A 23,819-nucleotide genomic window follows, 5' to 3' on the forward strand; every position below is an offset into this window, starting at 1 on the left:
CTAGACAGTATTTGGTCCTGCCATGAGGGCAGGGGACTGGACTCGATGACCTCTCGAGGTCCCTTCCAGTCCTAGAGTCTATGAATCTATGAAAAACCCCAGTCTCTAGCTATTGCCCTCACCATGGCACCATCTTTCTCACAGCCAGTTTGGGGAGTCAGTTACACAGTGAATTCTCTACAGAAAAATACTGCAGACCTTCAACTGGTGTTTTGTATATTTTCCTTTTTTAAAAGTGTATAAAACCAGGCTTGTTAGAAGTGAAGAAGTGAGCAGGTCTGACTACTACACCATGGAAATTTTGGAAATCTTTAAAACAGGTAAGAGCTCCCTTTCTACAATCAGAGTGCAATTTCTTTGAATGGCCTTTGGGATAAAGGCTGGCATAAGAGCTATTTCTCTTAGCCCGAGGAAGTGCTAAAGCCCCAAGGCTAATCTAGTCTCATGCTCCAGGGCATTAACCTATCACCACAAGGGGACAGGAAAGAATTTGCTCAACCCACCTAAGCAGCCAAGCCATGAAGAGGCAGACAAAATAACAGGGGGAACCTCTCCCTGTGTTCAGCCTGGCACAATTGGGCTTTTTCAACCTTCCTCTGAAGCAATTGGCATTGGCCATTGCAGGAGTCAAGATCCCAGACTTGGTGGCCCTTTGGCCCAAGCTGCTATACAGGGGTGGCTCCAGGCACCAGCATGCCAAGCGTGTGCCTGGGGCGACAAGCCGTGGGGGGCGCCCTGCCGGTCGCTGTGAGGGGGACAGGCAGGCTACCTTCAGTGGCTTGCCTGCAGGAAGTCCACCGGTCCTGCAGTTTTGGAAGCAATTCGGCGGCAGGTTTGCCGAAGCTGCGGAACCGGAGGACCTCCCACAGGCATGCCCTGAGGCAGCCTGCCTGCCTTGCTTGGGGCGGCAAAAATACATAGAGTCGCCCCTGCTGCTATAGGAGAGGTGGAGTCTCTCTTACTCTATGCTGAGTTTTATAAATCAATATAAAGGCAAAGGAAGAAGGGATCTAACTGAGCTCAAAGAGGCTTCACTCACTGGGAGCTGATATGACTGTTCTAATTATTTGAATTACCTGAGATTAGGAGCCCCTTGTGCTAAGCACTGGACATACACAGATACAACCCCTGCCTTGATGAGGTCACAATCTAAATCCACACTGGGTGGATTTATTAGCCCCATTTCACAGGTGGGGAATTGAGTCACAGGGAGATCGAGTGACTTGTGCAAGGTCACACCAGAAGTCTGTGACAAAAAAAGGAGCTGAGGCCTGAACTCTTCAGGCCCAGCCTGGTACCGCAACCACAAGACGGTCCTTCCTGTCTCCAATGACTGCTGGAGCTTCAGTGATTGGTTATCACAGCAGTCACACTGGGGCTGAATTTGTATTGAAACCTCAAGAGAACATCTAGGAGTCTCCTCTTCTCTGTTCCGTTCATCTTCATTCCTCTCCACCCCGTATTATCTCCTCATCACTCTACTCTTGTGTGTGACATCTTTTCTCACCCTCCCCTGCCCTCCCAGGGTTTGATGAAAATCCGCAAGGAAAAACCCGCCCATTCATCAGCCACGTAACATGCAGGGAGTCTCTGAGGCTGGAACATAACAAAGACTACTTGATCTGGGGACTTCGCAACGACTTGTGCCCTAGAAAAGATGAGTAAGTAGCCTCCTGTGGTTATCCTTTCAAGCAGACACGCCCTTAACTAAATACCCTATCAATTTTAGGTACCTATCAGGCCCCCATTACTGTACTTTCTGAGAACCTCACAATATTGAATGTATTTATTCTCACTATAGGAGGCAAGGCAGTGTTATTACCCTCATTTAAGAGATGGGTAAACTGAGGCACAGACAGCCTACGGTCCAGGTCCTCAAAGGTATTGAGGCACCTAACTCCCACTGACTGGCCTTAGGTGATCTCTCCAAAATACCAAAAGGGAGTTTCTGGAGTTGCTGGGAATTGAATCCAGGTTCACCTCATAGTCTAACCCTGGACCACCATTCCTCACAGGGGCTACCCAACTATTTCACCAGCACAAATCACATTGACAGTGCAATTTCATGGTCCCTGCATCCAGCCACACCTGTTCCTAAGTCACTTAGGTTTAAACTGGGTGGAAATGTAATTAATTAGGGTAAAAACTGCACCTAAAAATGAGCTTCACCATCAAAGATGCAGCTCACACATGCTAAAAGTTCCATCTTCGTGTTGTATCTGGAGCATTGCATGCTGGGATCTATAGTCCCTCTGTACTCCATGGGCTGAACCTAAGAAAGGGGAGGCAACCCACTGTTTCTCTGCAAGTCAGATATGGCCCTTATGCCTGGGTGGAGTGTGAGCCGCCCGTTTGGGGAGGCTAGACCCCAGCCCTGCCTGTTCTGTCTCTCCTTCCCACCGGAGCCCCGAGCCCGCCACCGTGGCTGCCAGCCCCCCTGCCCCAGTTCCGGGCCGCTCCAGCTGGCCAACCTGAGCCCTCCCAGCCCTGAAGCATTGGGTGTCGCAGCCCCAGTGCCCCCAGTCCCAGAGCACCAGGTGCCACAGCCGCAGTGCCCCCAGCCCTGGAGCGCCATGTGCTCTGTCCCCAGTGCCTCAAGCGCCACCAGCCCCAGAGCACCAGTGCCAGGGGGGCCCCAGCACCAGGGGCACCCAACTGCCTCAAGTCCTGAGCCACAGGCCAGCCCGTGCTAGCCCTACCCCTAGTCCTATGTGGGCTGTGGCCAGGGGAAAGCAGGAAGGAGCTCAGGGCAGAGCATGAGTGTGGCCATGCCTGGCTGTTTGAGGAGACTCAGCCTCCCCTGGCCTGCCATACCCACTGCCCATGCCCTTAAGCAAACCCGTCTGCCCTTGAGGAACTGAGCAAACAAATTGAACACATTTTGTGCTTCATTGCTCACCCTCCTGCCTGTCTGTCCCAGGCTATCCTACATCATTGGCAAGGACACCTGGATCGAGAAGTGGCCCAACGAGGACGAATGCCAGGAGTCGGATTTCCAGAAACTCTGCCCGGAATTCCTTGAGTTCTCTGAAGCCATGACCATGTTTGGCTGCTCAACCTAAACTTGGACCCAGCTTTCCCAGCAGCTCCAATGGGACAGTTTGAGCTGAGATTGAGCATAACACTCAGGTGGACACATCTCCACTCAGAGTCCCAATGCTGCTGACACTTGTCACTAGTCCTGTCCTCTTTGGGGGTTTCACTCTCTTTTCTTCTTATTGTTTCAATATATATAAAAGGCTGATTTGTTACCCAGACATGCTGTGTGACTTTTTAACAATCTTTACATGGTCTGCATTATAGTTGTATAAGTAACCAGCTACTAGGATCATGGGTGCACAAGAAACACCTTAAATTAGATTAGGATGGACAAGCATGAATGGATGGCTAGATATGCATGGATGGATATTTGGGAGAGAGTCTTCTGTACCGCTGTGTGCCCAGGATGACCACACCTCCCGTTTTGGCTGGGACAGTCCCTTTTTTCAGCCCTGTCCTGGCCATCCCGACATTTTGTCAAAAAAGTGAGGTGTTGAGGAATGTGCAGGGAGAGGAGAGCGGTGATGTCACTGCTCAGTCTAGAAGATACCATCAGAGATACTTAGTTTTGCAGGTCTCAAATTATGGATTTGTGTCTCCAGAGATAATATGCTTGTTAACAGTGAAAATGTTTTTAAATGAATACATAAATATATAAAGGTGAGAAATAACAGACCTCAACCCTATTGTCCCTCTGCAAATTTGTGTACACAGAGTCAATCCCTAACCTCTCTCTAAAAGTGCAAAGTTTCAAAAAGTTCAATGAATAGAAGATTGTTGGGGGCAAAATAGATCTGGACAAGGAGAAGTCTGGGACGGGCAGTAGAAACAAAAGTGAAACTGTTTGAGCAGCATATTCCAGAAGTCTTGAGGTCTTTCTGAGTGTAGCCTTCACTGATTTGAGATCTACCATACCATTCTCTTACTAGAAGGGAATACATATAATGGCAGAAGGCTGTAACAGAGACCCGGTTTGGGAACAAGAACCATTCAAGAAATATATGTTTGCAGATGTTTTAAATAAAGTCACACTAGTGAACTGGTGGGAGTCAGTTAAGCACTTGGATTCAGAGACTGTTGAGGTGATAATCTCACTTTTAAGAGCAATAGGTATATTTTCTTCCTTTGGATTAATTCATTCCAAATTGAGAAATCATTTGGGACCTGAGAAAGAAGGAAAGCTGTTTTTCTTTTCCAGATTATGAACAAACAGGAAAATGAAGGTGAAGACAACTGAGTTAGCTGCAGAAGCCAATATTTTAAGTTTCTCATGTTGACCTGGCTGACAGTCGATTTAATTTTTTTTTAATATTTCATTTAACTGTTTTAGTTAAACAATTTAACAAAAACAAACCTGATTTTAAAAAAATGTGAATGTTTAACTAAATTCATGTGCTTGTTTTGTTAAAATGTTATGTTTGCTGTTGAAGAACAAAATCCAGAATATGTAAAGTTGTTGTTGTTTTAATTAAATAAAACAATTTAAATGTATGTCTGGTGATGTTCTCCTCCTAATACAGCACAGCAAGAAAATCCTCCAACTATTAATGATTAACCTGTTGAATAGGAAATAGTTCACCTACCAGTGACTTCATTAACATCTGCTTCAATTACCTTTGGTAAATGAAATAACCAAACAGTCATTCATTTTCTGATATAGCTGTAAAACTAATCTGAAAAGCTCTTTTCAAAATAAATCACTTTAAAAATGTATAGTGTGTACCTTCTAAAAATGAAACCTACATCTATCTCTGAGTTGTGAAGAATATGTATTAAGATTATAACAACCAACAAGAATGCACTGATATGTAGAAAACCATGATTAAATTGAGTCTGGCTCCTGGCATGACACTACCCTACCCAGACTCTGGGAAGCTCAGCCCTTAAAGGCCCATTTCCCCATACATAGGGTGACCCATTTTTAAAGGGACAGGCCTGTATTTAAGCCCTCCTGCAGGTGTCCTGACTTTTTCTTTAAACTGGGCATTTTGTTACATATTTTGTGGTAATATGGTAAAGTGAAAATATGCGTCTTACAGATCGAGGGCTGCAAACCAATCGCCCTGTTCCAGTGCTGGAATGATTGTAGCTAAGGTAACCCTCCTGAATCGTTGAGTTCTGTTGAATGTGTTCAACTTCCTGAGATCGATGATGGGTCTCCATCCTCCAGATTTCTTCTGAGTTAGAAAATAATGGGAATAGAAACCCTTCCCTCTCTGACATGCTGGCTCTGCCACTCCCAGTTTTAGGACATGTTCCACTTCCTGTTTCAAGAAGGGTTCATGAGAGGGATCCCTGAAAAGAGACAGGGAGGGAAGGTGGGTAGATGGGGTGGAAAGAAACTGGATGGTGTAGCCAGTCCTCATGATTTCCAGAACCCATCTGTCGGAACTGATAGTTCGCCAGGTTGGATAGAACGGCATCAGGCGGTTGGTGAAGAGATGGTTGGTGGGATCTATTGTTGGCAGCAATAGTTGGGGGAGATTTGACAAGCCCTTGACCAAACCTTCAAATCTGCTGTTTGGATGTTGATTGTTGAGACATAATGGAATGGGAGTTTGGTCCACGTCTGGTCAGCGTCTGTCTATGTCGCTGCTTAGCGTATTGTCTCGGTTGCTGTGTGTATGGGATTTGTCTGGGTCACTCTGATGTATAATACTTGCCTTGTTTGCATTTTGCTGTAGGCGTATAAATGCCAAGAGATCTGAGAGTGACTCTCAAGTCTTTCAACAAGTGGAGTGACGTATTAGTCTTGTCGGTGAACAATTTTGGACTCTCGAACGGAAGGTCCTCTACCGTGGCTTGGACTTCCTTGGGGAATCCTGAGAGGTGAAGCCAGGAGGCCTGGCACATTACTATGGCGGTAGCGATGGTCCTTGCCGCTGTGTCAGCAGAGTCCAAAGTTGTCTGGAGGGCTGTCCTAGCCAAGAGGTGACCCTCAGAGATGAGCAATGTAAACTGTTCTCTTTTGTCCTCTGGTATTCAGTCGAAAAAGTCAGAGAATTTGGAATAGTTTATGTAGTCGTACTTCGCCATGGGGGCTTCATAACTAGCGACTCAGCAGTGAAGTGTTGCTGATGAGGAGGCCTTTCAGCCAAGTAAGTCTATCTTTTCCACTCCTTATCAGAAGGGCTGGTTCTGGATACGTGTTGTTTGCCCTTTTCATTAACTGCATCAACTACCAGTGAATTTGACTGAGGTTTTGTGAATAGAAATTCCATCCCTTTTGGAAAGATGTAGTATTTTTTGTCTGCCGCTTTAGATGTGGGCGGAATGGTAGCTCGGGTCAGCCATATATTCTTGGCAGGTTCCGTGACTGCTGAGTTAATCGGAAGGGCAATCTTGGAGCAGGTGGACATGTAGGGTATGTCCAAGAGAGAGACTTGCTCCCAGGTTATCTGGAGCATGTCAGCAATTTTTTTAAGAGATCCTGGAAGTTCCTGAGATCTTCCCCAGCAGTGGGTGGAGGGGGCATAACATTCTCCTCCGGTGAGAAGGAGTTACAGGTAGCAGGAGCTGCCTCCTGATCTAAGATTTCTTCCGCCTCCTCAGAGTTCTGTTTGGCAGGAACGTCTGGTGGTGCTGTGCATTTTGGTGGAGAGCGTCTGTGTACCTCCATGTTGCCAGTTCTGGCGTTAGAGCAGAACTGTGTATAAACTGCCCGTGGGTGCCAGAATGACCACTGAGGCGGGAAGGGAATAGGTGGGGGTGTGTGTGTGACCAGACCACCCTTTAAATTCAGACCCTGGAGGAGGTGTAGGGCTCTCCTGATGTGCAGACCAAACACTGCCTTGCATCGGTGAAGAGTGCTGGGAGGAAAAAGCCTCCCCTTCCTCATCTTCATCCTCCTCACGAGAGGAAGGAGGAGCGGCTGTAGCTGGTGGAGTGAATGGAAGTGAAAGTGCTGAAGCAGTGTCCGTACTGAGGAGAGGTGAGCAAGGAACTGTGGAGGCTGTGGTGCCAAGGAGGACGTTTTCTGCCCGCCCTCCTTAGTGCCTGCCCGCATAGGGTCTGCAACTTTGACGGTACCACCGGTAAGTCAGGGAGTGTTTCCACTTGGATGTGGGCTTGGCAGGGGCAGTGTTAGTTCGCCTCTTCCCACGTCCTTTAGGGGACAGGTCCCTTCTCTTCAAGGTTGGGCGGGGGGGGGGGGGGGGGGCGTTGTGGAACTGCCTGCAGCCATAGAGGGGCAGGAGAAGTTTGCCAGCCTGAGGTGTGAAGTGGCACCAAGGGACATCTCCATGAATCATAGAATATTAGGAGTCGAAGGGACCTCAGGAGGTCATCTAGTCCAACCCCTTCTCAAAACGGAAACAATCCCCACTCAATCATCTCAGCCAGGGCTTTGTCAACCGACTTAAACCTCTAAGGAAGGAGATTCCACCCTCCTAGGTAACCAGTTCCAGTGCTTCACACCCTCCAGTGAAAAGTTTTTCCTAATTCCAACTAAACCTCCCCTACTGCAACTTGAGACCATTTCCTTGTTCTGTACATCTGCCAGCCTGAGAACAACCTAGCTCCATCCTCTTCGGACACCCCCTTTCAGTAGTGGAAGGCTGCTATCAATCCCCCTTCATCTTTTCTTCGGCCACTAACTAACCCAGTTCCTCTGCCACTTCCTCATTCAGTCATGTGCTTCAGCGCCACTAATCATTTTTGTCCCTTGCTGGACTCTTTCCAATTTTTCCACATCCTTCTTGTAGTGTGGGGCCCAAAACTGGACACAGTATCCAGATGAGGCCTCACCAATGCCGAATAGAGGGGAATGATCATGTCTCTCGATCTGTTGGCAATGGCCCTACTTATACAGCCCAAAATGCTGTTAGTCTTCTTGGGGACAAGGGCACACTGTTGACTCATATCCAGCTTCTCATCCACTGTAACCCCGAGGTCCTTTTCTGCAGAACTGCTGCCTAGCCACTTAGTCCTCAGCCTTGTAGCAGTGCATGGGATTCTTCCATCCTCAGTGCAGGACTCTGCACTTGCACTTGAGGATGAGCTTCAGTTGAGGGGCCCGGGCTTACCTAGTCCGGGTGTTAAGAGATTGTGGCACGTGAGTTTTGCCCCCATGCACCCGGCACATTGCAAGCATCCGTCAGAAAGAGGAATGGCCTTGCAGTGCTTAAAGCCGAACGCCCCCAGCATTCTGAGGAAAACAAATGAACTAGCAAATACTGGACTGTACCTGTATTTGAATCTTAAAGGTAGGCACATCTGGGCTGCCTCTCAGCACCCCCACCCGCTACTTACCACAGCCCGGGACAGCCACTTATAGGCAGGAGGTGGTGACTGCTGTTTTCCCCTCTCCCTGCCCCCGGCTGGGAGGGGACAAGCTTGCAAGCTCTGAGAAAAAAACTTCCCAAGCTGCTACTGAAACCTGGCCTGGAGGGTTGCTGCTAGAACCAGAACCAGAGCTCCTGCCTGCACCCTGAAGGAGCAGCTCTGTTTTAAAGGGCCACAGCCTGCACCATGCGCCCACTGACACGGCGGTGCCCCAGGGTGCCTCACTCACCACCCTTGCAGCCGGGGGGCTAGAACCAGCTGCCTGTCTCCACTCCCACTTGCAAGGCAGAGCTGTGAGCCCTCATTCCGAGCTGCGAGCCCCCACTCCCAGCAGTTGGCCGAGGAGCAGCCCATAATGGCCTGTTCACAGTTACAAACTTTTAAGAGTTACAAAAAACCTCCAATCCTGAGGAGTCCATAATTCTGAGATTCTGCTGTACTCCTGACCGTGCTTGTTACATAATTAGTCTCCTCAAAAAGCTGTTACTTGCCTCTCAAGGGATTTCATCCACAAGGATTCAATTTGACTCCAGTATGAGGGATTCATCTTAGCTTAAAACAGCTACTGGATATGGGAACCCATGGTCAAGAGCCATCGTGATGTCATACTCGCTGCCACCTAGTGCTTTGTGTGAACCGGGCAGCTGCTTAGATAGAGTTCTGTAATGTATCCAGCCGGGCTGGTATCAACCTGCTCCTCAGAACTTATGTGGTCATGAGGTGGGGGAGCTGCCTCTTGGTTAGCTATGGACTTACCATTCTAAGCTTCAGGGTCTCAGCCCCCCTTAGATCCTCGTTCAAGCTGCATGATCTGAAATGTGTTTAGACTGGAAACTCTTTGGGGCCAGGGCTGTGGTTTTGTTCTTTGTTTGTACAGCTCCTAGCACAGGGTCTATGGTCTGTGACTGGGGGTTTTAGGTGCTACCACAATAAAAAAATAATAAAAGGCATCCATGTGTGAAAAATTTGCCAAGTGAAAGGGGGCGGGAGGAGGGGGAATCGAATTGTTTCAAGCTTCCAAGATCTGCCACTTTGTGCAACTTCTTGTTGCCACCTCACAAGCTTTGTGCTAGTGCTTCCAGAGTTACAACAGTAAATGCACTGGGGCCCTGATTCTCACAGGCATTTAGGTGCCTAATTCCCATTGATTTCAATAGCATTAGCTGCCTAAGTACCTTTGGCAGTCTGGGACTAAGATTAATCCTTCTCCCCTTTTAGTCAATAGCAGGACTCCCACTGACAGCAGACTATTGTATTTGGGGGAGGGCCTGAGCCCTGCCTGCCCCCTGTGCAGGGCTGACATCACCTGTCCCCCCTCCTTGCACATTCCTCAACGCGCCATGTGTTTTACAAAAAGTTGGGACAGCCAGGACAGGTCTGAGAAAAGGGACTGTCCCGGCCAAAACGGGATGTGTGGTCACCCTAGGCACACAGTGGTACAGAAGACTCTCTCCCAAATATTCATCCATGCATATCTAGCCACCTATTCATGCTTGTCCATCCTAATCTAATTTAAGGTGTTTCTTGTGCACCCATGATCCTAGTAGCTGGTTACTTATAAAGCTCTATTGCAGACTATGTAAAAAGTCACACAGCAGTGCAGGGTAAGAATTCAGTCTTTTATATATATGGAAACAATAAGAAGAAAAGAGAGAAACCCCCCAAAGAGGACGGGGCTAGTGGCGAGTGTCAGCAGCATTGGGACTCCGAGTGAAGATGTCTCCACCTGAGAGTTATGCTCCATCTCAGCTCAAACTGTCCCATTGGGGCTGCTGGGAAAACTGGATCCAAGTTTAGGTTGGGCAGCCAGACACGGTCATGGCTTCAAAGAACTTAAGGAATTCCTGGCAGAGGTTCTGGAAATCCGGCTTCCGGCATTCGTCCTCGTTGGGCCACTTCTCGATCCAGGTGTCCTTGCCAATGATGTAGGATAACCTGGGACCGTCAGGCAGAAAGGTGAGCAATGAAGCACAAAATGTGTTCAATTAGTTTGCTCAGTTCCTCAAGGGCAGACGGGTTTGCCTAAGGGCATGGGCAGTGGGTATGGCAGGCCTGGGGAGGCTGAGTCTCCTCAAACAGCCAGGCATGGCCACACTCTTTCTCTGTCCTGAACCCTGTCCTGCTTCCCACCGCTTCCCCCAGCCACAGCCCATCCAGGCTGCTCCTCTTCCCCAAGGGGGCTGGGGCTAGCACAGGCTAGCCTGCGGCTAGGGACTTGAAGTGGCTGGGTGCCCCCGGTGCTGGGGCCCCCCAGCTATGGGCCTGGCGGTGCTTGAGGCGCTGGGGCCACAGCATATGGTGCTCCTGGGCAGGTGGCACTGGGGCCGCGGCACCTGGTGCTCCGGGGCTGGGGATGCTGGGGCTGCTGGCCGGGGGGCCTGGGGCTGGGGCAGGGGGGCTGGCAGCCACAGGGGTTGGGTTGGACCTCCGGTGGGAGGAAAGGGCGGAGTAGTGGTGGTGTCAGAGTCTAGCCTTCCCAAACAGGCGGCTTACACTCCACCTATGCTTAAGGGCAACATCTGACTTGCAGAGAAACAGTAGGTTGCCTCCCCTCTCATAGGTCCAACCCATGGAGTACAGAGGGACTATAGATCCCAGCATGCAACGCTCCAGGTACAGCATGAGGATGAAACTTTTAGCCTCTGTGAGCTGCATCTTTGTTGGTGAAACTCATTTTTAGGTGCAGTTTTTACTCTAATTACATTTCCACCCAGTTTAAACCTAAGTGATTTAGGAACAACTGTGGCTGGATGCAGGGACCATGAAATTGCACTGACAGTATGATCTGTTCTGGTGAAATAGTTGGGTAGCCCCTGTGAGGAATGGTGGTCCAGGGTTAGACTACGAGGTGAACCTGGATTCAATTCCCAGCATCTCGAGATACTTCCTTTTAGTACTTTGGAGCTGTCACCTAAGGCCAGTCAGTGGGAGTTAGGTGCCTCAATACCATTGAGGACCTGGACCGTAGGCTGTCTGTGCCTCGGTTTCCCCATCTGTGAAATGAGGGTAATAACGCTGCCCTGCTTCCCATAGTAAGAATAAATACATTTGCTCTTGTGAGACTCTCAGAAAGTACAGTAATGGGGGCCTGATAGGTACAGTAACTCCTCACTTAATGCTGTAGTTATGTTCCTGAAAAATGCGACTTTAAGTGAAATGATGTTAAGCAAATCCAATTTCCCCATAAGAATTAACATTAAGTTCCAGGGAAAAATTTTTTGCCAGACAAAAGGCATTACATACATTTTAAACAGGCAGTTTATTACAGGTACTATACTATAGCTGAGAGGTGCCCCTGCCTTACCCTACACAGGCACAGCCCACTGGCACTGGAGATGAGGCAGCCAAGGAGGCTGAAGGTGCTGTAGGCTGGGAGAAGCATGTTGCGCAGCAATGGCAGCTTCTCCTACTCTGCAAGCAGCAAGGGCGGGAAGCTCAACCCTCAGCCCACCCACTCCCCACTTCCCCCAAGCCCCATCCTTAACCTGCCTCTTGTCCCCCTTTACTTCCCATGCTGCATCCTCGCTTCTCCTCCCTCCCTTCCCCCCTCCCTTCTAAATGCCACAAGCCACCTGATTGCCCCGGGCAGGAGGGAGGGGGAGCCTGCATGCCGAGTCCTCACTCCTTCCCCCTCCCTCCTGCCCGGGGCAATCAGCTAGCTTGTGGTGTTCAGGAGACAGGGAGGAAGGGGGAGCCTGCGCTCTGAATCCTTGCTCCTTCTCCCTCCCTCCTGCCCCCAAAATGTGGCAAGTCAGCTGATTGCCAGGGGCAGGAGGCAGAGGAGGAGGGGGAAAGTGCTGATCTGCGAGGTCTGCGCTGTGGGGAGGGGGAGTGTAGGGAGGCAGCCAAACAACATTAGAGTGGAGCATTGCATAACTTAAAAGGAGCATGTTCCCTAACTGATCAGCAACCTAACAACATAACAGTGTTAACCAGAGGACTTAAAGTGAGGAGTTACTGTACCTAAAATTGATAACGTAATTAGTGAAGGGCGTGTCTGCTTGAAACTGACTAACGCAGGGTAACCACAGGAGGCTACTTACTCAGCTTTCCTGAGCCACAAGTTGGTGTTGAGTCCCCAGATCAAGTAGTCTTTGTTATGTTCCAGCCTCAGAGACTCCCTGCATTTTATGTGGCCGATGAATTGGCGGGTTTTTCCTTCTGGATTTTCATCAGTCCCTGCGGGGTGTGGGGGAGGGTGAAAAAAGATGTCACACATAAGAGCAGAGTGAGGAGGAGATGGTACGGGGTGGAGAGAGATGAAGGCGAAAGGAACAGAGAAGAGGAGACTCCTAGGTGTTCTCTTGAGGTTTCAGTACAAATTCAGCCCCACTGTGACTGCAACGATAATCAATCACTGAAGCTCCAGCAGTCATTAGAGACAGAAAGGACCGTCTTGTGGCTGCGGCACTAGGCTGGGCCTAAAGAGGTCAGGCTTCAGCTCCTGTTTCTGCCACAGACTTCTTGTGTGACCTTGCACAAGTCACTCGATCTCCCTGTGACTCAATTCCCCACCTGTGAAATGGGGCTAATAAATCCACCCAGTGTAACCTTATCAAGGCAGGGGTTGTATCTGGGTATGTCCAGTGCTTAGCACAAGGGGCCCCTAATCTCAGGTAATTCAAATAATTAGAACAGTCAAATCAGCTCCCAGTGAGTGAAGCCGCTTTGAGCTCAGTTAGATCCCTGCTTCCTTTGCCTTTATATTGATTTATAAAAGTCAGCCTTGAGGGAGAGAGACTCCACCTCCCCATAGCAGCTTGGGCCGAAGGGCCACCAAGTCTGGGATCTTGACTCCCACAATGGCCAATGCCAATTGCGTCAGAGGAAGGTTGAAAAAGCCGATGAGACTGACTAATTGTGCCAGGCAGAACACAGGGAGAGGTTCCCCCTGTTATTTTGTCTGCCTCTTCATGACATGGCTGCCTAGGTGGGTTGAGCAAATTCTTTCTTGTCCCCTTGTGGCAATAGGTTAATGCCGTGGAGCATGAGACTAGATTAGCCTTGGGGCTTTAGCACTTCCTCGGGCTAAGAGAAATAGCTCTTATGCCAGCCTTTATCCCAAAGGCCATTCAAAGAAATTGCACCCTGATTGTAGAAGGGGAGCTCTTACCTGCTTTAATGATTTCCAAAATTTTCATGGTGTAGTAGTCAGACCTGCCCACTTCTTCACTTCTAACAAGCCTGGTTTTATACACTTAAATAAAAGGAAGACATACAAAACACCAGTTGAAGGTCTGCAGTATTTTGCTGTAGCAAATTTACTGTGTAACTGACTCCCCAAACTGGCTGTGAGCAGGGTGGTGCATGGTGAGGGCAATAGCTGGAGACTGGGGTTCATTTCCCTGCTCCACCCCAGACTTGTTGCGTGACCTTGGGCAAGTCACTTAGTCGCTCCATGCCTCAGTACAATGAGCATAATTGCACTGACCTGCCTCATATGCAGTAGTAGAATATAATGTTTGTATTTAGAATGAAAGATAAAGGATAATGAGATAATAATGCAGCATGTATTAAATGTATTGCTGTATGATTTGATCATATGCTGCCAGCCACCCCTTTTTGAATAGGAGAAAGGAAAGGCCTAATGGGCCAATTGGCAAAGATGCATCCGCTGGAATCTGTTTCTGGGCTGATTTCAAGGCAGTAACAAATGTTTTAAGCTCACTACTTTGTTGTAGGTTTAGCATTTTAAAATAAGTAAAAGAGTGCCATGATTGTTTTCTTTTGCACTGCAACTTGATATTCCTGTTCAAAATGTTCTGTGTATATTAATTCTGTTTCGTGTGTGAATGAGGAACGTATGTGTTGAGAGATACGTGTGAAGGCCACTGCTGAACTAGATGTACAGGGGAGGAACCAGAGACAGACACAAGGGCGCCAGGAGGCTGAACACGCCCCTATTGAAATGTCTGAGGAGGGCAGATTGACAACTCTAAAGATGAGACAGGCACCTATCAATGGGGACAAGAGGGGGACAAGACAGCTGTGATAAAGAATGAGAAAGACAGTTAAAGAAAATACACACTCAAACAGTAATTGAATAAAACTCATTGGTCCCAATGAAGGAAAATCACTCTATAAACAGAGTGTCCTGCCATGAAACCCTGGGTTCATCCTGCTAAGACTTCCCCGGAGCATCGTGTCGCAACCGATGGAACCCTGCTCCTCCGTACCCGTGATCCACCTAGCTGGCCACTAGATTGATCCAGACTCTGGACTGGTAACTATAACTTCTTCGAGTGCTTGCTCATATCCATTCCAAGTAGGTGTACGCGCGCCGCGTGCACGTTCGTCGGAAGAATTTTCCCCTAGCAACACCCGGCGGGTCGGCAGGCGCCCCCTGGCGTGGCGCCTTTGTGGCACTGCATATATACCCCTGCCGACCCGGTCGCTCCTCAGTTCCTTCTTACCGCCCGTGTCGGTCGTTGGAACAGTGGAGTGGAGTGCGCTTAGCTGACCTCCACCTTCCCTAGCTCTTCACCCGTTTTTTCGTCTTTCTCTAAGTTCATAGTTCAGCTGTAGAGTGTTAGTTGTTAATAGTATTAGTAGTTGTTAGTTTAGTTATTGTATTATAGTTAGAGGCTGAGGTTTGATTCTCCTCACCCTCCCGGGGCCCGGCTCATGCCTGGCTCTCCGGTTTCAAACAGTGCTCGGCCTGTCGCCGGGCTGATGCCTACGGGAGACCCCAATGATCGCTGCCTGAAGTGCCTGGGGGAATCCCACCTTACGGACAAGTGCCGTATTTGTAAGTCCTTCAAACCACGGACTAAAAAGGAGCGGGACTCTTGCTTGAAGCAGCTCCTGATGGAGGCAGCCCTGACCCCTGCAGCTTCGGCACCGAGTGCATCCGCACCGGCCAGAAGTGCTCCATCGGCACCGGAGACAGCCGGTACCACCAAAACACTTCGGCACCAACAGTCTCCGGCGCAGAAGTCATCCCGGCACCACTCCATATCTCCGAAGGCAAAAAAGTCAAAGGCTCCTGCAGCTGCATCTTCGACACCGCAGTCTGAGCCTGGAAGACCGAGCCGCCCGTCACCGCCACCTGCCGCGGCACCGGTGATTCCCGCACCGTCGACTCTGGCCAGGCAAGAGCCGTCGAGTCCGGTGCAAGACAGCTCCCCGGCGCATGCCTTGGTTGAGCTCGCTGTTCCCATCACGCCGGAGACTTTCGCAACGGCGAGGGAACTGATTGCGCTCACGATACCTACCCTGCCTCAACTCCCGGCACTGCCGGTGCAGGTCCTTGCTTCGGCGGGAAAGCCGGCGATGATCAGGCCAACATCCACCGGGGCGACGGACAGACACCATTCGCGGTCGAGGTCCCGGCACCGCTCCCGCTCCTACCGCCGATCAGCATCCAGACGCCGCTCGCAGTCCCGGTACTGATCCCCCTCTCAGCGCCGGTCATACTCGCGGCACCGGTCCAGGTCGCGTTCTCCGGACCGGTACTCATCAAGGCGGTCTGGCTCCCGGCACCGATCCCGGCGGAGTCGATCTCACCGTCGGTACACTCAGTCCCGGTCGACCTCCCAGCACCGCGCGGGTCAAAGGTCCCGGTCCCGATCTCGGCACTGGTATGATTCCCAGTACCGCTCTCCAGCACGGCGTGACGTCCGGTACCCACTGCACGGACTATCAGCTCCGCCCTGGCCGTCGAGGCACCCCTCGGGGTCCTCCCGCCCGGATAGCGCTCTGTATGGCGATTTGGACCCCCACGGCCGGGCCCTCCCTGAATCCCAGGGATTGGAACAACCAGCACAGTGGTCCTTCTGGACTCCCTGGGCCTACCACCAAGCCCAGGGTGATCCCACGACAACTTCGCAGCCAGCGACTTCAGTCCGTCGGGTACCAGAGGCCACCGTCAGTCGTCCTACCCCAACCGATGACGACGTTTCCGCTGTAACCCAGGACCCTGAGGGCACAGCAGAAGCCGTTCCTCCTCTGGAACAGGAGTCGGAGCATGAGCCAGTGGTCCCGGGTGTCTCGTCCTCTTCGCTAGATGAGGCGGTAGCGGATACATCCACCTCTGGTCCGCCCCCCATTGACCTTCGGGCCCACCAGGACTTGCTTCGCCGAGTTGCGCTGAGCATCAATCTCCAGGTGGAGGAGGTTCCTGAAGTGGAGGACCCAGTCGTGGACATTCTATCTTCAGATGCCCCGACCCGTGTAGCCCTGCCGTTTATCCGCTCCATCCAGGGTAAAGCGGACTCCATCTGGCAATCTCCGGCATCCATCCCCCCAACGGCCAGAGGCGTGGAGAGGAAGCATATGGTACCATCTAAGGGGTACGAATACCTTTACACCCATCCTCCTCCATGCTCTCTGGTCGTACAATCTGTGAACGAGAGGGAGCGCCATGGCCAGCACGCCCCCGCCCCAAAATCGCGGGAGGCTAAGCGTATGGATCTACTGGGACGCAAGGTATACTCTGCAGGGGGTCTACAGTTGCTTGTCGCTAATCAACAAGCGCTTCTCAGTAGATACAACTTTAATACCTGGCAATCCATGGGCAAATTCACAGAGCTGGTCCCGCTGGACTCCCGCCCAGAGTTCCAGAGTCTACTCGAGGAAGGGAAAAAGATCTCCCGCACCTCCCTACAGGCCTCCCTCAACGCGGCGGATTCGGCGGCTAGGACCCTTGCATCAGGAGTCACAATGCGGAGGATATCTTGGTTGCAGGTTTCCGGCCTACCTCCCGAACTGCAACACACAATTCAAGACCTTCCGTTTGAAGGCCAGGGTCTTTTCTCTGAAAAAAGGGACCCTAGACTCCAGAGCCTCAAGGACAACCGCGTTATAATGTGTTCCCTCGGGATGCACACTCCGCAGACCCAACGGCGGTCTTTTCGGGCTCAACCCCAACGCCCGTATCCCCCACCACGCCCTCGACAGGACTTCAATAGGAGACGTGGCCGTGTGAACCGGAGACGTCAGTCTGGTTCTCAAGGGGGGCAGAATAATGGTTCCGCCAAACCACCGCCAGGATCAAAGCAGAACTTTTTAAGGTGCGGTCGAGAGCAGAGCACCAGTCCTTCCCCGGACTCCTACACAGTTTTCCAACCGTCTTTCTTCCTTCCTCCCGGCGTGGACCCGACTAACTTCCGATCGTTGGGTCCTACGCACGGTGGAATTTGGGTACCATCGGAGGAGGAGGTGAAAAAAAAAAAAAAAAAAAACAAACATAAACCCCTCTTCAGGGACTCCTCTCACGAGCATCTCCTCTGGCTGGAGATCCGCACGCTTCTCGAAATCGGAGCCATAGAGGAGGTACCGCAAGAACTCAGGGCAGGGGATTTTACTCCCGTTATTTTTTAATCCCCAAGTCGAAAGGAGGCCTTCGACCCATTCTAGACCTACGTGGGCTCAACGCTTTCTTAAAGAAGTTGAAGTTCCGCATGGTTTCCTTGGGGGCTATTATCCCATCCCTGGATCCGGGAGACTGGTTCGCTGCTCTCGACATGAAGGACGCGTACTTTCATGTCTCGACTTACCCTCCACACAGACGCTACCTGAGCTTTACGGTGCAAGATCGTCACTTCCAGTTCACGGTCCTTCCCTTCGGCCTTTCCACTGCCCCACGGGTTTTCACAAAATGTATGGCAGTCGTGGCTGCTTTCCTCCGTCGCCAGCGCATATGCATCTTCCCCTACCTGGACGACTGGCTAGTTCGCGGGACCTCCGAGACCCAGGTCGCCGCACACGTAGCCGTCATCATGGAGTTGTTCGAGCGTTTGGGCCTCCTGATCAATTTCGAAAAATCTATCCTCATGCCCACCCAGAGGATAGAATTCATTGGGGCTGTCCTGGACTCCACGCTCGCAACAGCTTCGCTACCTCTGAGCCGGTTCCAGGCAATAGTCACCACCATAGACAGCCTACAAACAGCCTTCTCGGTCACATGGCGGCCTGCACCTTTGTCATCAAGCACGCCAAGCTCCGCCTTCGCCCCCTTCAAATCTGGCTAGCCTCTGTTTACCGCCCTCACAGAGACAGCATGGACGTTGTTGTCACAATCCCACGCAGCGTCTGACATTCCCTCCGCTGGTGGCAAAACCCCTGCCTGGTGTGTGCGGGCATGCCATTCCGTCCCAGGCAACCGTCGACGTCCCTGACAACGGACGCATCATCTCTGGGCTGGGGGGCTCACACGGGAGCTCGTCGGACACAAGGCCTTTGGTCCGCCCAGGAGCTATCATAGCATATAAACATCCGAGAGCTACGGGCAGTCCGCCTCGCCTGTCAGGCCTTTCTTCACCACCTACAAGGCTGCTGTGTTTTAGTGCTCATGGACAATACCACCGCGATGCACTATATAAACAAGCAGGGTGGGACCCATTCTCTTCCCCTCTGTCAGGAGGCGATCAGGTTGTGGGAATTCTGTATAGTCCACTCCATGGATCTGGTGGCTTCCTTCCTCTCAGGGGCCCAGAACACGTTAGCGGACAGCCTCAGCAGGTCGTTTCTAGCCCACGAGTGGTCACTTCGACCGGACGTAGCTCATTCTCTCTTCCAGAAGTGGGGCTTTCCCCACATCGACCTCTTCGCCTCCCGCAGCAACCGGAAGTGTCCCAGGTTCTGCTCCTTTCGCGGTCTCGCCCCGGGCTCGATCTCGGACGCCTTCCTCGTGTCTTGGTCGACCCACCTGCTGTATCCCTTCCCACCCTTTCTGTTGGTGCACAAGGTCCTGGTGAAGCTTCGCAGGGACAGGGATCGAGTGATCTTGATCGCCCCAGCGTGGCCTCGCCAACACTGGTATGCCACGTTGCTGAACCTCTCAGTAGTCAGCCCCGTCCCTCTGCCTCTCCATCAGGACCTGATATCCCAGGACCACGGCAGACTTCTCCATCCCGACCTGCGATCCCTCCACCTGATGGCGTGGTTCCTGAGTGGCTGAGTCACTCGGAGCTGCATTGCTCCACCCCAGTACAGCGAGTCCTCCTCGGTAGCAGGAAGCCATCCACTGGGGCTACCTACGTGGCCAAGTGGAAGAGGTTCTCCTGCTGGTGTCAGGCGCACCATACGACACCTACACAGGCCCCCATCCATGTAATATTGGAATATCTCTGGTACCTCAAGCAGCAGGGCCTCGCACTCTCATCCTTGCGGGTACACCTGGCTGCCATTTCGACTTTCCATGCCGGAGAGGGAGCTTCCTCTGTTTTCTCTCACCCGATGGTCTCGAGGTTCCTCAAGGGCCTGGAGCGCCTTTTTCCTCAGGTCCGCTGCCCCGCCCCTTCCTGGGACCTTAATTTGGTTCTGTCGAGACTAATGGCTCCTCAGTTCGAGCCCTTGGCAACTTGCTCTGTCCTGTACTTATTGTGGAAGGTGGCGTTCCTTGTAGCCATTACATCGGCTAGGAGAGTTTCGGAGCTTCGCGCTCTCATGGTGGACCCACCTTACACGATATTCCACAAGGACAAGGTGCAGTTGCGCCCCCATCCGGCCTTCCTTCCCAAGGTGGTTTCGTCCTTTCACCTCAACCAAGACATATTCCTCCCGGTCTTTTTTCCTAAACCTCATGCATCCCGGAGAGAGCAGCAATTACACTAGTGGACGTACGTAGAGCGCTGGCATTTTACATTGACCGCACCAGACCTTTCCGTAAGATGCCCCAGCTTTTTGTCGCTGTGGCAGACAGGATGAAAGGTCAACCCGTCTCATCTCAGAGAATTTCTTCTTGGGTCACGGCGTGCATTCGTGCGTGCCATGATTTGGCTCACGCCTCTTCAGGCCGAGTGACTGCACATTCCACCAGGGCTCAGGCCTCATCGATTGCCTTTCTAGCTCGTGTGCCGATCCATGAGATATGCCGTGCAGCTACGTGGTCTTCGGTGCACACCTTCTCTGCCCATTACGCCTTGGTACAAGCGCCAATCCGGGATGACGCAGCTCTGGGCCCTAGCTGTCTTGCATTCGGCAGTGCCCGATCTCGACCCCACCGCCTAGGTAAGGCTTGGGATTTCCACCTACTTGGAATGGATATGAGATATGAGCAAGCACTCGAAGAAGAAAACACGGTTACTCACCTTTGTAACTGTTGTTCTTCGAGATGTGTTGCTCATATCCATTCCACACCCGCCCTCCTTCCCCACTGTCGGAGTAGCCGGCAAGAAGGAACTGAGGAGCGGACGGGTCGGCAGGGGTATATATGCGGTGCCGCAACAGCGCCATGCCAGGGGGCGCCTGCCGACCCGCCGGATGTTGCTAGGGGAAAATTCTTCCGACGAACATGCACACGGCGCCCACACCTACTTGGAATGGATATGAGCAACACATCTCGAAGAACAACAGTTACAAAGGTGAGTAACCGTCTTATCGACTGGCGGGACTGTGTGTGTGTGTGTGTGTCTGGTGTAATTGAATGCATATGTTAATTGTTGTACATTCAATAAACACGGCGTATTGCCTTTCCCTTGAAAAAGATCACAGCACAGGAGGTTGTGAGGATAAACATAATAAAAATTGTGAAGTGCTCAGATATAGGGAAATAGGGGGCAGATAAATACCTAGGGTTAGACTGAATCTTAAACAGTCATCTGATCTTGTTCATTTCTGGGAGTTTAAGGCCCCAAAATCTCATCAGGTTTCTGCCCCAGCAGACCAGATCTTACCCGATTCAGCCTCAAAGGCAAACTTTACAATCAAAATCGAATTCCAAACCCTGTCTCTGTGCTCTCCTCATGGAGAAAGACTCCACAGATCCAAATCAGAGATTTACCATAATCCACTCCAGGTTTGCAGGCTTCCTCCATTCGTCTGTTCAGGGTGATGGGACCCTCTATTTTCTGCTGCATGAAGCAGCTTTCTGTGGGAAAGGAAGATGGGTAGAGAATCACCAAGGGAGACCATAGTTTCAGCTCTGTTATTAGTGACCCACAGGTGCCCACCTATTTGAATTCTGGGTGAGCCACGCTAAGCCACACAATGACAGGCCCACCTCCTCTGACAAGGGAGTGGCCATGAAGCCAACCACCTGTCAAGTTATGGGGCATAGGCACCAACACCATAGGTGCTCCAGGGCTCAAGCACCCATGGAAAAAAAATAGGGGATGCTCAGCACCTATCAGCCACAGCTGTTTGGCGGCTGGCAGGAGGCATTCAGCAGAGAGCAGGTGGCTGGGGCCTCCGGGGACGGGGCAGAGCGGGGACAGGAAGTGGCTGAGTGAGGGTGAGGTCTTGGGGAAAGGGGCTGAGTAGGGGTGGAGCACCCACCAGGAAAAATAAAAGTCAGTGCCTGGGTTATGGGACACAGTAAAAGAAGAAACAAGAGATGGAGAGGTAGGTTGCAGGGTCCAAATGAAGAGCTCCTGAGCAGACAGACCCAGATAGCTCTGCAAAGGAATCAGTAGATGTTGCCCAGAGGAACTCTGCCTGGATATATGAAATAACCAAGGACCATAAATAGGCCTGGTAATCCCAGCTAACTTCTCTCTCTGCACTGATGGATCTCTGCCTGGGTCAGCGCCAGGAGGAGCCTGGTCACAGGACTTAGTGGAGCTGCAGATGGGGAATCAAAGGTGATGGGAAGGACAGATCCGGAGACTGAGCGCCTCTCTGTATGCCTGGCAGACAGCAGGGCTACAGCAAGTTCTCCTTCTAGAGGATCCCTTCCTAAGAGTAAGTGGGGAGTGGAGCCTCCATGGCTCATTCAATACTTGGCCTCTGTACTGAAACTGACAGCAGGAGGGCTGAGGGGTGTCAGCTATGGGCATCCTGGAATGAGAGAACCCAGCTATTTTAAAGAAGTGCCTGACTTCATGTCACTCCCGCCCCCTCCAGGCTGGATTCCAACCATTGAAACAGCTGGTATGTTTCCAGTGAAGGTTCATAACCAGGGAGGAGCATCTCTGCTGGAATGGCCGGAAACCCAGCAACTCCTGCATCCCAGACTGCCTTGCGTCAATGTGTGCAGCCCCACTCCATGGTGTGATGGGTTCAGTCACAGAGACCCCCTTAGGACTGTCACATGATGTGCTGAAACTACTTCTGAGCCCGTTTTATTTGCCACCTTGGGACTTTAGAACCCTGTCTTGTTGAGCAAGACAGGCGCTGCAACACAGACCTTGGTCTGAGCCACACCCCCAAAGCTGCAGATTAAACTGAAAAGAGTTTAGCAAGTACTCCTGTCTCCAGCACCCAATGGGATCCAAACACCAAATAAATCCATTTTACTCTGTATAAAGCTTATACAGCATAAACTCATACATTGTCCTCCCTCTATAACAGTGATAGAGAGAGATGCACAGCTGTTTGCTCCCCCAGGTATTAATTACTTACTCTGGGTTAATTAATAAGCAAAAGTGTTCTTATTAAGTATAAAAAGTAGGATTTAAGGGGTTCCAAGTAATAACAGACAGAACAAAGTAAGTTACCAAGCAAAATTAATCAAAACATGCAAGTTTAAGCCTAATACATTAAGAAACTGAATACAGGTAAATCTCACTCTTAGAGATGTTCCAATAAGCTTCTTTCACAGACTAGACTTCTTCCTAGTCTGTGCCCAATCCTTTCCCCAGTACAATCCTTATTCGTTCCAGCTCAGGTGGTAACTAGGGGATTTCTCATGACTGGAAGCCCCCTTTGTTCGGTTCCACTCCCTTTTATATCTTTGGCACAAGGCATGAATCTTTTGCCTCTCTGTGGGTTCCCACCCCTCCTTCTCAATGGAGGAGCACCAGGTTTAAGATGGATTTCAGTATCATTTGACATGCTCACATGTCCTGTGAGAGTTCATTACCCGCTGGCTGGCACACAGGTATGCATGAAGGCTTACAAGTAAACAGAGCCATTTACAACCAATTGTCCTAGTCAATGGGTGCCATCAAGATTCTAAACCACCATTAATGGCCCACACTTTGCATAACTACAATAGGATCTCAGAGTTATATTTCATATTGCTAGTTTCAGATAAAAGAATGATACATTCATACAGACAGGATGAACACACTCAGTAGATTATAAGCTTTGTAAGGATACCTTACAAGAGATCTTTTGCAATAAAGCATATTCCAGTTACATTATATTCACATTCAAAGTATATTTTCATAAAAAATATGGAGCATGACATCACACACGGACCAGCTGGCTTGGCCCAGCCCCCAAGGACCGGATGGGCAGAGAGGAAGAACTGACGACTGCAATACCCGCTCCCTCCCGGTCACCCAGCTGGCTAAAGAAATTCTGCTTTTATGTCCTGCTGCCAGCTCTCCTGCGATTGGCAGATGGAGTTGCCATTGGAGAAGAGAGGGAGGGACCACAGGTGAGGGTAGGTGGTCAGGGAGGGTAGAAACCATCTGCAAATGTGGAGGAGAGGGGATAGGAGGGGGAGTGAAGGAAGATATTGAAACTCTGTGGGAGTGAGGGGCAAGATTCAGGTTGGGAAGGTGGGTCCTGGGGATTCCTACAGCCTCCAAGGCCTGTTCTGCTCCCTGGCCTGATCCCAGGCCTTGCAGTCCCTTCTGGGTCCTCTCTTGCCTCCTTTCCCCAGGCGT

General features: G+C 50.9%; 2 protein-coding genes across 2 annotated transcripts in view; one reads left to right on the forward strand and one right to left on the reverse strand.

The window, feature by feature from the left end:
* Window positions 1-4,403, forward strand: part of LOC116826473 (venom factor-like) — a 110,826-nt gene extending 106,423 nt beyond the window's left edge. Inside the window, exons 38-40 of the mRNA XM_075061172.1 lie at window positions 237-320; window positions 1,526-1,661; window positions 2,921-4,403. Of these exons, the coding sequence (XP_074917273.1) occupies window positions 237-320; window positions 1,526-1,661; window positions 2,921-3,062 (362 nt within the window). The 3' untranslated portion in view covers window positions 3,063-4,403. The remainder of the gene's footprint in view (window positions 1-236; window positions 321-1,525; window positions 1,662-2,920) is intronic.
* A 5,524-nt stretch (window positions 4,404-9,927) lies between these two features.
* The window catches only part of LOC116826049 (complement C3-like), a 78,050-nt gene continuing 64,158 nt past the window's right edge, over window positions 9,928-23,819 (reverse strand). Inside the window, 4 exon segments of the mRNA XM_075061173.1 lie at window positions 9,928-10,257; window positions 12,366-12,501; window positions 13,436-13,519; window positions 21,047-21,133. Of these exon segments, the coding sequence (XP_074917274.1) occupies window positions 10,116-10,257; window positions 12,366-12,501; window positions 13,436-13,519; window positions 21,047-21,133 (449 nt within the window). The 3' untranslated portion in view covers window positions 9,928-10,115.

The sequence above is a fragment of the Chelonoidis abingdonii genome, chromosome 26, assembly GCF_003597395.2.
Source record: "Chelonoidis abingdonii isolate Lonesome George chromosome 26, CheloAbing_2.0, whole genome shotgun sequence".
Classification (NCBI taxonomy): Eukaryota; Metazoa; Chordata; order Testudines; family Testudinidae; genus Chelonoidis; species Chelonoidis abingdonii.